The 10964-nt window shown below is 30.4% G+C and overlaps 1 protein-coding gene across 1 annotated transcript; it reads left to right on the top strand.

Moving 5' to 3' along the window:
• The first annotated feature begins 465 nt into the window (after positions 1-465).
• LOC104777257 (putative transcription factor KAN2) lies at positions 466-5249 on the top strand. Its single transcript, XM_010501470.3, has 6 exons — positions 466-1614; positions 1706-1782; positions 3226-3271; positions 3398-3542; positions 4255-4315; positions 5019-5249. Exons 1-6 carry the CDS (start codon positions 885-887, stop codon positions 5142-5144), a joined length of 1185 nt encoding a protein of 394 aa, XP_010499772.2. The 5' UTR covers positions 466-884; the 3' UTR covers positions 5145-5249.
• Positions 5250-10964: the final 5715 nt, after the last annotated feature.

Below are 10964 nucleotides of genomic sequence, written 5' to 3'. Positions count from 1 at the left end.
TTTTTTCTCATCCCACCATATTATTTCAACGCAAATTAAGTTATGACATAACTGATTTGATTAACTTCATATCCAACTTATTACGGCCATCGCTAGAAAAATGTTGAGAGAAATCAAAGAATCATATATGATATATCATTCCATTAACTATGAGACCTAGCTAGCTATATATTTTCGAAAATTTCACTTCACAAGTTTATTGTTTTTGGGGAAGCAAAAAAAAAAAAGGAGTAAAAAGATGAAAAATAAAATAAAAGGTGGAATGTAGATTAAGAAAAGAACAATAAAAATGGTTTAAAACAAAAATAAAGGATTTACTTTTCTGCTCCAAAGAAAAGAAAAGAGTGCAAAGAAAGAAAGAAAAAAGAAAGCCATATTTACCATTTACCACTTTTGTTTTTTTATTTATTTCTTTTTCTTTTTCCAATTTCTTTATCTCTTTGCTTTTCTTCCCTTTCTTAACCTAAGTTCCTCTAGCCCCCCATGTCCACACAAACACCTTTCTCTCTCATCTCTCTCATACACACACTCAAGTGTCATTTTCTCACATATACTTCACACAAAAGAAACAACCATTCACTACATACTACCTTGTCATTGATTTTTCTCTCTCTATATCTCTCAAAAATCTTTGCAAAATCTGCTTAACCTCCCAACTATAGAGAAACAACATTCTCAACAAAAGCCAGAAATCTCTTCCTCAAATCCTTAATACCACTTTTCTTTTTCCTCCCTTACCCACAATATAAAAAAATTAGGATAGCTCTCTTTTTCTTATTTTCTTTGTCTTTAATTCAAGCGAACAAGAACTAGGGTTCATCTCTGGAAACCGACTGAAGAATCTATTCAAGAAGAATAATAATAAGTTTTAAAAGGTCTCTTTCATGGAGCTGTTTCCTGCTCAGCCCGATTTATCCTTACAGATAAGTCCTCCAAACAGCAAACCGTCATCCACATGGCAGAGAAGAAGATCAACAACAGATCAAGAAGATCATGAGGAACTCGATTTAGGGTTTTGGAGAAGAGCTCTCGATTCAAGAACATCTGCTCTCGTCTCTAATTCCAGCTCAAAGCCAACCAATCATCCATTCCAAGACCTCTCGCTCTCTAACAACTCTCATCAACAACAACAAAAACAACATCAACATCATCAGCCTCACCTTGTCCCTAATTGCAACGGCTCTAACATCTTGACCTCTTTCCAATTTCCGACACAACAGCAACAACAACACTTACAAGGGTTTCTTGCTCATGACCTTAATACTCACTTAAGACCAATCAGAGGAATCCCACTTTACCACAACCCTCCTCCTCATCATCATCACCGTCCGCCGCCGCCATGTTTCCCTTTCGATCCGTCGTCTCTAATTCCTTCTTCCTCCCCTTCTCCTCCGTCTCTTACCGGAAACAACAATACTAGTAGCGTTAGTAACTCCGGTTTGATTACAAACCCTAATTACCACAATCATCATCATCATCACCAGACTCTGAACAGAGCGAGATTCATGCCAAGATTCCCAGCTAAGAGAAGCATGAGAGCTCCTCGGATGCGATGGACCACCACTCTCCATGCTCGGTTCGTTCACGCCGTTGAGTTACTCGGTGGCCATGAAAGTATGTTACTTTTACCTTAAGGCTTATCTCTTTCACATTTCTTAATTACCCTTTTAATAAAGAGTTCTTGTTTTATTCACTTGTTAATTAGGAGCAACACCTAAATCAGTTCTTGAGCTCATGGATGTCAAAGATCTCACCTTGGCTCATGTTAAGTCCCATTTACAGGTAATTTAATTAAAAGTATAGATAGTAATTTCTATGATTGATATATAATAATTAGTTGGGATGAAAAAAATAAGTTATATAGTAAATTTATTACTTAATAGTGTAATAATCTTCTCGGGTATCGATGCATTTGACTCGGTGACTTCCTTAAATCAGAGTTCCACTCGAGTCAGAACAGATCGAATCTTGTTTTCTTCTGATCCTTCCTTTTTTATTCTTATCTTAATTAAATCCAATTTTGCCAACCAATGCCCTTGCTTGAGTTAAGACAAAAGAAAAATGCATTTAAACATTCCATACATATTTATATTATAAATAAAATTTTCATGGTCCTTGATCGACAGTCTTCTTTTTGCAAGTTTTTTAAAAAATAAAATTTCGTCTTGGAAGAATAAACTTGTCCTGTTACAAGTAAACCAAAAATTACTCAATATTACTATTACTGACACACATAGAATAGAAAGTTAGAGAGAGAAATTGAGAGATGGAGAAATTACGTAAGTGATTGTGCTAATTTTCAAGAAAAACATTAGTAGTACTTTGTGGTTTCTTATCATCCATTTTTCTTGGGTTATACACTAACATTTGGACTTTGTTTCTACATAATCATTTAGTTTTACACATTTTATCGTATTCGAATTAAGTACGATTGGGTTTATTTTGGATACTATAGCTCACAAGTCTAGTTTCTTATTAGGGATAATTCTTAGGACAATCTAATTATGGATAAATTCTAAGTAATAAGAATATATCGGTAGGAAAAAAATAATTTTAATAATAATGAAAATAGAAAAATCAGAAAGGGAGAGTACAAGAAATACCATCATTTCTCAATGATGAATTGGTTTTGGTCTTACACACAGTCACTGAGAGAGAGAGAGAGAGAGAGAGAGAGAGAGAGAGAGAGAGAGAGAGAGAGAGAGAGAGAGAGAGAGAGAGAGAGAGAGAGAGAGAGAGAGAGAGAGAGAGAGGTTCATCTAACTTAACCATGGTTCCACTTCTCCATATGTTTAATGGGCTAGATTTTAACCATGGTTAGACACATAAATTCATGCATGGGTACATGAAAATCGCAAACTTCATTAATAATGTCAATTAATGCTTCTGTGTCCGAACAGTTCCATTTTTTTTTTCTAAATTATTCCAATGTGTCTGTGCACATATATATACTAGTAGAATATAATTGTACGCGTATATATATGTTTCTTATTTTGAAAATTGGTTGGTACTATTCAACTGTGTCGGAAGACAACAGGACATTGGTCTCCTTACTTTGGTCTCTTCTTCCTTTGCCATATAATTCGATACATGCATCTATATATATACGGAACTAAGAGTTTTGCTTTTTGACTTATTAATCGAAATTTTAATACTGTTGACTAATACTGTACATGCGTTTTCTTAATTATATTTTTGATGAACATTTTTAAAAAATATTATCAGATGTACAGAACAGTGAAGACAACCGACAAAGCAGCAGCTTCGTCAGGTTAGTGTTAGGGAAAGAATTCAGATTCTTTTGCTGTGAAATTATTGGATATATATGGTTTAATAATGAAATTGTATGATTCTGATAGAAACCCTAATTGTTTTTTTTCTTCTATATGTTATTTAGGACAATCTGATGTCTATGAAAATGGATCGTCAGGAGATAATAACTCAGACGATTGGATGTTCGATATGAATCGAAAATCTAGAGATAGTGAGGAAGTGACGAATCCTCTAGAGAAAGGAAATGGCCTATGGACCAATTCTTCCGGGTACGTGCATATACGGTCTATCTTTACACTTACATTCATGCCTAGATATAGATGATTATTACATCGTTAATAACTATATGTAACGTGAAGTCTCGCTCAAGCATGTACATGTTGCATGCTTTTATATATTTATATATAATATAAGTGTAGTTAAGAATTGGGTTAGGTTTTATGTTTCAGCTTTGTAGTCCTGTTTTGTCTCTTTCTCAGCCACAAACCCAACGAATTGGCATTGAGACAAAACACATGATGGGTTAATCATCATGTGTTGTTCGCTCTCACTCCACAGTCACAACTCACAAGAATACACACACAATATATATATCAAATTAATTCGAGATATATATTTAGGGGAATTAAAGCTCTTTTAGAATGGTTTACACATGAACAAATGGGCAAACACATGGGTTGGAGGAAAAGATTGATTTCTCAACTTTATACTAAATATAAAGTGAGATATATGTCAGAATATAATATTACAACGTTCTAAATTTTGCTTACGTTAAACAAACAGCCATGCCAGTCGACAGAGATAAAAACAACTTTGTTATTACCAAAAGAAAGACGCTTTGTTTTCTTTCGTCTTGTAATTTCATATCTTCCTTTTCACTTTCTTCATCTTTTTGTTTATTTCTTTGATTTTTTACATATTTATTAATTCATTTCTATAAAGCGAATATCACATATAACAAGCTTTTGTTGGCTTTTGCAGAGAAGCACGTTTGCATGGGAAGCTAATCGATAATGTTGCAGAAATTATGCTACCTTCTGAGGTACGATACATCTCTTTCTGCAACATATAACTATGTATACGAAAATATGTGTGTGTATAGTATATGTATTGTACTACATATCAATTTATCTATGCATTGTCCATTTATTTTCATTGCTAAGTCACCCGAAAACATAAAAAGGGGTGCCACAAAAAGGGCTTTCATTAAAGTTTGCTTTAGGAATTTTCAAAAGCAAAGGGTATTTTCGCTATTTAGACATTTATTAGGAAAAAAAATAAAGAAAACCTAACCATGTTGACATTGACCATGATGAGTTTTTTTTGTTTTGACCTTTGACACGCATATATTGTGACTTGTGAAAGCTTATGCCTTGAGGTGCGGTTATCTAAGTTTGTCTTATAGGCTAATATGGGCAAAAGCAAAAACCACGGCAGCTTCCATTGAACAATAAGAAAGAATAAGATGTCTATAATTGTGTCAATGTCAAACACTAGTCCTTAGGACAAGAAATAGGGTAAGCTTAGATCTTAGAACTAATTTCTTAATTAGTTGAAGATTTAACCCCTAGTGAAATGTTAAGATTATTTTTACTTAGTGTTGCATGAGTTTCTGCACTTTATAAACTAATGATACATTATTTACATTTACATGATGATCATTCATATAATAATGCAAAGCATATATTTACACAATGGAAGATTTAGCTAATTGTGATTAATGTTTTTTTTTAAAATTGGAACAGAAGGAAATAGATGGAAAGTGTTCAAGTTATGAAAGAATATCATCAGAAGAGATGAGCTCATCAAGCATCTCGGGAACAAGTCCATTCAAGCCAAATCTTGAGTTTACTTTGGGTCGATCTCACTAAATTTATTGTTTAGCTAGCTAGTAATTAATTAGTATCAAATTAACTTCTATTTTGGCTAATGACTAGTTCAATATTCATATCAATTGAATAAGGTTTTTTTTAAAAGCTCAAATCTCAGTGTCCTCTTGGAAGGTTGACAAACACTGTTCTTTTTCCTTCTCTATTGAGAAGAGCTAGTAAAGAATCAACCACTAGAGGCACAATAAATGTTCTGTTTCTTTGGTTGAACATTTCTTTTTATTATTCTACAATTCCGATAATAAAGATATATAGAAATCTATATAAAGCATAATAATAGAGTAAAAAAAGAAAAGACATAAAAGAGAAAAAGCAGAAAAAGTAAAGAGAGAAAAAGGTTTAAAAGAAGGACAAAAGAGGACATGAATGAAAGAAAGCAAACAAATTAAAGGAGAATGGATAAAGTTGTAAGAAGAATATTTATAATTTTTTCTACATATAAAAGTTCATTTATTTTGCTAAGAAAAAAATGGACGTGAGTTTGGTTAATATATGATTAGTGATTACCTTTAGATTGGCCTTAAGGTTTTAGAGTGGGTATAAAGCATATGAACTGTCTATCACCAGAAGCTTTTGGGAAAGATAATTAACTTATACATTAAAACAAAGAATATCTCTTTATTCTCGTTAAAAGTAAAGAAAAATATCTCGTATATATGTTTTTAGGTCCCAAATATTATTAATATTGGAACTTGTTCTTGGAGTGTATCTATACTATACATGACGATGAATCACTAAAGTCCATTGAATATATCATAAGGAAAAAAGTAAAAGGCGTAGAAGAGAGAAAAAATAATAATAATTCAAATGTATAAGGTAGATAGATGCCCACCAAAGAATGTTTAGTTCATTGCTTTCACTTAAGATTTTGATGTTTCCTTAGTCGTCAACACTCGAGCACACAGAATTATACGAAGCATGACGATTGCTATCCATCGGACAGAAAAAAATAACCAATATATTGAGAGAAATTAATTGCTGCCAAATTGATTTTGTCATGGATTTGATTTGAGCTGACGAAATAATGTTTGTTAAATATTCATAACTGAAATAAATTTTAATATGTGTAATTGTAATTTGAATACGGATATTGGCAAAACAAATCTATGATTAAATTCAAAGTAAAGTAAAAAAATATATATAATGCAATTTTATATTAACCAAAAAAAAAAGGTTTACAAGGATTAAACTTTAAAGAGTATTTCTTTAGTTAAAAGAACAATAAAAATAGAGTAAGTAGTGTTTTTCAACAAAAATAAATAAACAATGAAAATTATGCTTTTCATACAAACAAAGAATGTTTTACATCTATATCCAGTTTTAGTTAAAAAAAAAAAAAACATCTATATCCAGCAATGAAGACATCGGGTTAGTTTGTTTTGAAATAAGGACATAGTAAAAAAATAATCGAATAATGATTTAACTGAAAAACAAGTTTTGGGCTAAACGACCCGAAAAAAAAAATGATTAACATTAGTTAAACTAATTAATGTTTTTTTTTTTTGCACAAACTGGTTGAATTGAATCTTATACTAAAGAAAATCTGAGTGATAGATCAAATAATTTAGTCTAGATCATATGGATGATCGAAGAACAAGTCACCAATGATTTTTTTTGATATGGATGGGTGAGTGGCAACATAACAAAAGATAATCACATTACCTAAGCCAATATCAAGTTGATGACATAACAAGTGATCAAAATTAGAGGCTAAGCCATTATCAAATTGATTACTAATTTACTCAGTTATGTCATTAACTTGATGATGGCGTGTGTAATCACATGATATACAAGATGATCCACATTGGAGCCTAAATTATGATTAGATTAATTATCGAGGTATATATATATCATGAGATTTGATCAATTTTTAGAGTTAAATAGCCGACCAGAGTGATTTGGAATGGGATCAAATGGTGAAGTTGAACAATTTGTATGAGCTTAACGAAATAGATGAACTAGCTAGATGAGTGTTGTGAGTTTATAATTAGCATTTGGACGATCGAACTGATTGAATATTTATGTATCTGGACCGGATGAATTGATCATCTCAAACCAAACTGATAGACTAAGAAAGCATCTAGACTTAGTCGTTGTTCCAATGGATCTTGTCGGAGTTAGGATACCTATTAATCTATATATAAAAAGTTAACTTTTCTCTCTTCTCTTTCTTCTACATTATCATCTACCTAATCAATATTTTTTTTGTTTTTGCATTAAAAATACTATTTTAAATAATCATTAATTGCTTATTTATTATTTACAATTAATAATACTTAAAAATAAATAAAAACGAATTAAATAAATTTTAAAATAGTATAAACAATAACATAAACTTTTTTAGTAAATAAAAAAAAGATATATATAAAATGAATTAAGTAAAATAAATAAAAATTTTAAAATATTAAAAATAATACTATGAATTTGTTATAGTAACAGTGTTATTATTCAAATTATAACAAAAAATGATCATATTCCAAAATTTATAATGAATTAATGGGTTTTAGAATGGAAGTAAGATTTTAATGCATGGTGGAGTAAAAATTTTTTTTTATGTAATTGTATTTATAAAAATCTAAACAGAAATAAAATTGAAGTAGAACATTAGTTTCTAAGAAACAAATACTACAAATATTTATTATTAAATTTCACTTATAAAAAATAAAAAAGTAGGGAAATATCTTTAGTCAAGTGGTTATAACACCATTTCTGCGACCGAACCCACCAGATTTCGACTCCACTAAGTAGTGTTACCCTGCGTAGTAGAGATTGGTCTTGTCGATTCAATGATGACAAAAAAAAATAATTACTTAACTCAATCTAAAAGTTTTAATCTAAAACAAAGATATTGTATGGTTCACATTTTTTTTGGGAAAACTATGAAAAATAATTTAGAAAAGATAATCCATCTAAAAAAACAAAATCAATGATCAGAAAATATAGAAAAAATAAACAACTTAGAAAAATCAATTTTAGTGTGAACATGTTTTTTTAGTGAACGGATATTCATTGTCAGGTTTAAACGTTTCCCCATTTAGACATTCTTGATTTGGTCAAAATTTTATTATGATAGATGATGCACTTGGACAACCCCATTGTAGCGTATAACACTAAAATTGTTCATCAAACATTGTATATTTGCATTTAATGTGGGATATCAATATGTTTAAATGGTCTCTATAATTAGGTCAACTATCGATATTCCACGTTAGAACTTTGAAAAAGATGTTTTCATGGGATATGATTATAGAATGAACTCTTCTAAAGATAAAAGGTCAGAAGATTGTCGACAATATTGTTTACTTTTCCAGTGAGGTTCTTAAGTCATTTTTTGTTATCACGTGATATATTGTTGATTTGTCATAAAAAAATTATTTCGACACTAGACAATATATGATATATATATATATATATATATATATTAGTAAAATAAGTACAGTCTTTATACAGATTTATCTTTTAATCTTGAAACGATTATATTTATATTCAATGATTCTTATTAAGAAAAAATTTAAATAAAATCTCACGCAAATAGATATAACAAATAAAAAATTATCTTCAACAATATATCACTTAGTAAAGTAAGTTTAGTGGTTATATAGATTTATACTCAAAATTTTGAATAATTATATTTGAACTCAACAACTTAGATTGATTAAAAAAATAAATTAAAATTATGCGCGCGTGCACGAGTCTAAATTCTAGTATGTTTTATAAAAACATGGTACTTGAAGTCTTGAACCTTATGATCAATATATATGATTAATGAACGAGTGGTTTTATGTTAATCAAAATTTTTTATGTTATGTGGTTTATAAAAAGTTAAATGAACCTAAGAATAAAAACATTTTATTAAGTTCCAGATGCATGAGAAACCAACAAAACTTCACGTAAATCACATCAACGGAACATCTCCGTACAAATTGATTTTTATATAATAACTTCTCTTTATTTATTTCTCGTAACTTCTCTTTTGATTTACATATATAATAACTGAAAATATATATTAACCAAAATCGTAATGTGACCAAAAACAAACTTTAGTTCTTATATACGATTATGGGGCAATTAACTTCGTCTACCAATAAATTATCTAAGAACTATTCATAAACCAAAGAATAGATTGAGAGACTCATCCGATCCAATTTCTCTGTGGCCACGAATAGTTTACTGTACCCTCTAATATAAAACCGAAAGGCCTCCCAGTATTAAAAATATTCAAATCAACATTTGATATCAACCATAAATAAACATATATATATATCAAAATCATCCAAATTCTTGAGGAAAAATCTAAGAATTGACAATTGAAAGTATGGTTGTCTTCACATTGTATGGGTAGTCGCATTTGACAATTGAAACACGGCCTTGTGTCATTGTCTTGTCACGTGCAACGCGAAACATCCCAAACCTTACAGTTTTAAAAATTTCTATTTTTATTTATTATTGTTTTCAAGTTTTGAAAGCAAAACGGTATATAAAAGGCATGCAAAAGGTACTGATCATTCACCAATAATTGCAATAAATGCTATCACATATTTTGCAAACAAAGTTATACTATTTCATACCCCTACAAGTTAAATCTAACCAATTTTAGTTTGCTAAATTAGCTAAATAGATCTTATTGTCAACACACAAACTTTGATTGGTTTTTGTTTTTAATAGTTTATTTTTGACATGTAGATACAAGTTTAAAGTTGTTGGTGCTATATGATGATGAATGATCTTGTGATAATATGACATAAAGAGGGATGGCACAAGTTAGTAGATCCATAAGAATCAGAAGGAGAATTATGGGAAAAAGAGAACAATTGGTCTTACTCTCTCTCTCTCTCTCTCTCTCTCTCTAGCTCAAAAGTCTTTCATCTGTCCTTTCTCCTTGGGCGACCCCCAAATTGATTGACTTTCTTCTTAAATTATTACTACTTTAATCATACAAATTAAAAAAAAAAATTAGGGTAATACTACAAAAGTTTAAAATTGTACTTTTGAGTCGAAAAAAGAAAGTTTGCAATTATATTTAGCAACTCCAGTGACTAGCTTAGCAAGCATGACGCATTGTTGCTTAAAAATCGAAATCATCTCCCTTAAATAGGTAGAGAGATGACTAAACCACATTTACGTAAATGTAAGTAAACTTTTCTTTTCCTCGTGGTATAAGTAAGATTGTTACATGAGCTATTCATATTCACCCACTAAATTAAAAGAAAAAATAAACACTATTATATATATATATATTATAGTATATAATGGGAGTATAATTATAAAGTTTAAAAGATGGCTTCTGTCACTCTCTCACTTTCTCTGTGCGGTTTGAGGCAAAGACTGAAACACTGCTGGATAGTAATTTACTGTCTGTTGTACGAACAGAGAAGAGCACGAAGTCCACAGAATGTCAAAAAGTATATAAATTATTAAACCATCATTACATTATCATTTCAATATTTGGATCTTTTCGTACAGAAGCTCTCTCATCCACGTGTCGTAGTCTCGACGATACGATTGTTGGGTTAGGTCTCTGCTGCTCTGCAAGCCGTCAGATGAGAGATATTGCCAAATGTTGCAAAGATGTTATACTGAACAACAAGAAAGTGACCAGTAAAGTTTACGCTCCTTCCTTGTTTTCACCTTCATGAGACATCATCTCTCTCTCTCTCTCCCTTTCTTTCTTATTCCCTTTTTTTTTTTCATTTTTCAAAAAGTTTATATAAGTCCTTACAAAAGACAAGAAAGTTTTATTAATTAAAATGCTCATTCCATTAACTAAAGAAAGACTATATGTGAGTTTACATTTTGAAAATG

Source organism: Camelina sativa, chromosome 3, assembly GCF_030686135.1.
Source record: "Camelina sativa cultivar CO46 ecotype springtype chromosome 3, ASM3068613v1".
Classification (NCBI taxonomy): domain Eukaryota; kingdom Viridiplantae; phylum Streptophyta; class Magnoliopsida; order Brassicales; family Brassicaceae; genus Camelina; species Camelina sativa.
The sequence above is the reverse complement of the archived record's forward strand: the minus strand, read 5'-3'. Positions and strand labels throughout refer to the sequence as shown.

Coding starts and splice junctions, on each gene's coding strand:
- LOC104777257 (XM_010501470.3), top strand. CDS start 885: ATGGAGCTGTTTCCTGCTCAGCCCGATTTATCCTTACAGATAAGTCCT. Junction 1,783..3,225: donor ATGTTAAGTCCCATTTACAG/GTAATTTAATTA, acceptor AAATATTATCAG/ATGTACAGAACAGTGAAGAC. Junction 4,316..5,018: donor AAATTATGCTACCTTCTGAG/GTACGATACATC, acceptor AAATTGGAACAG/AAGGAAATAGATGGAAAGTG.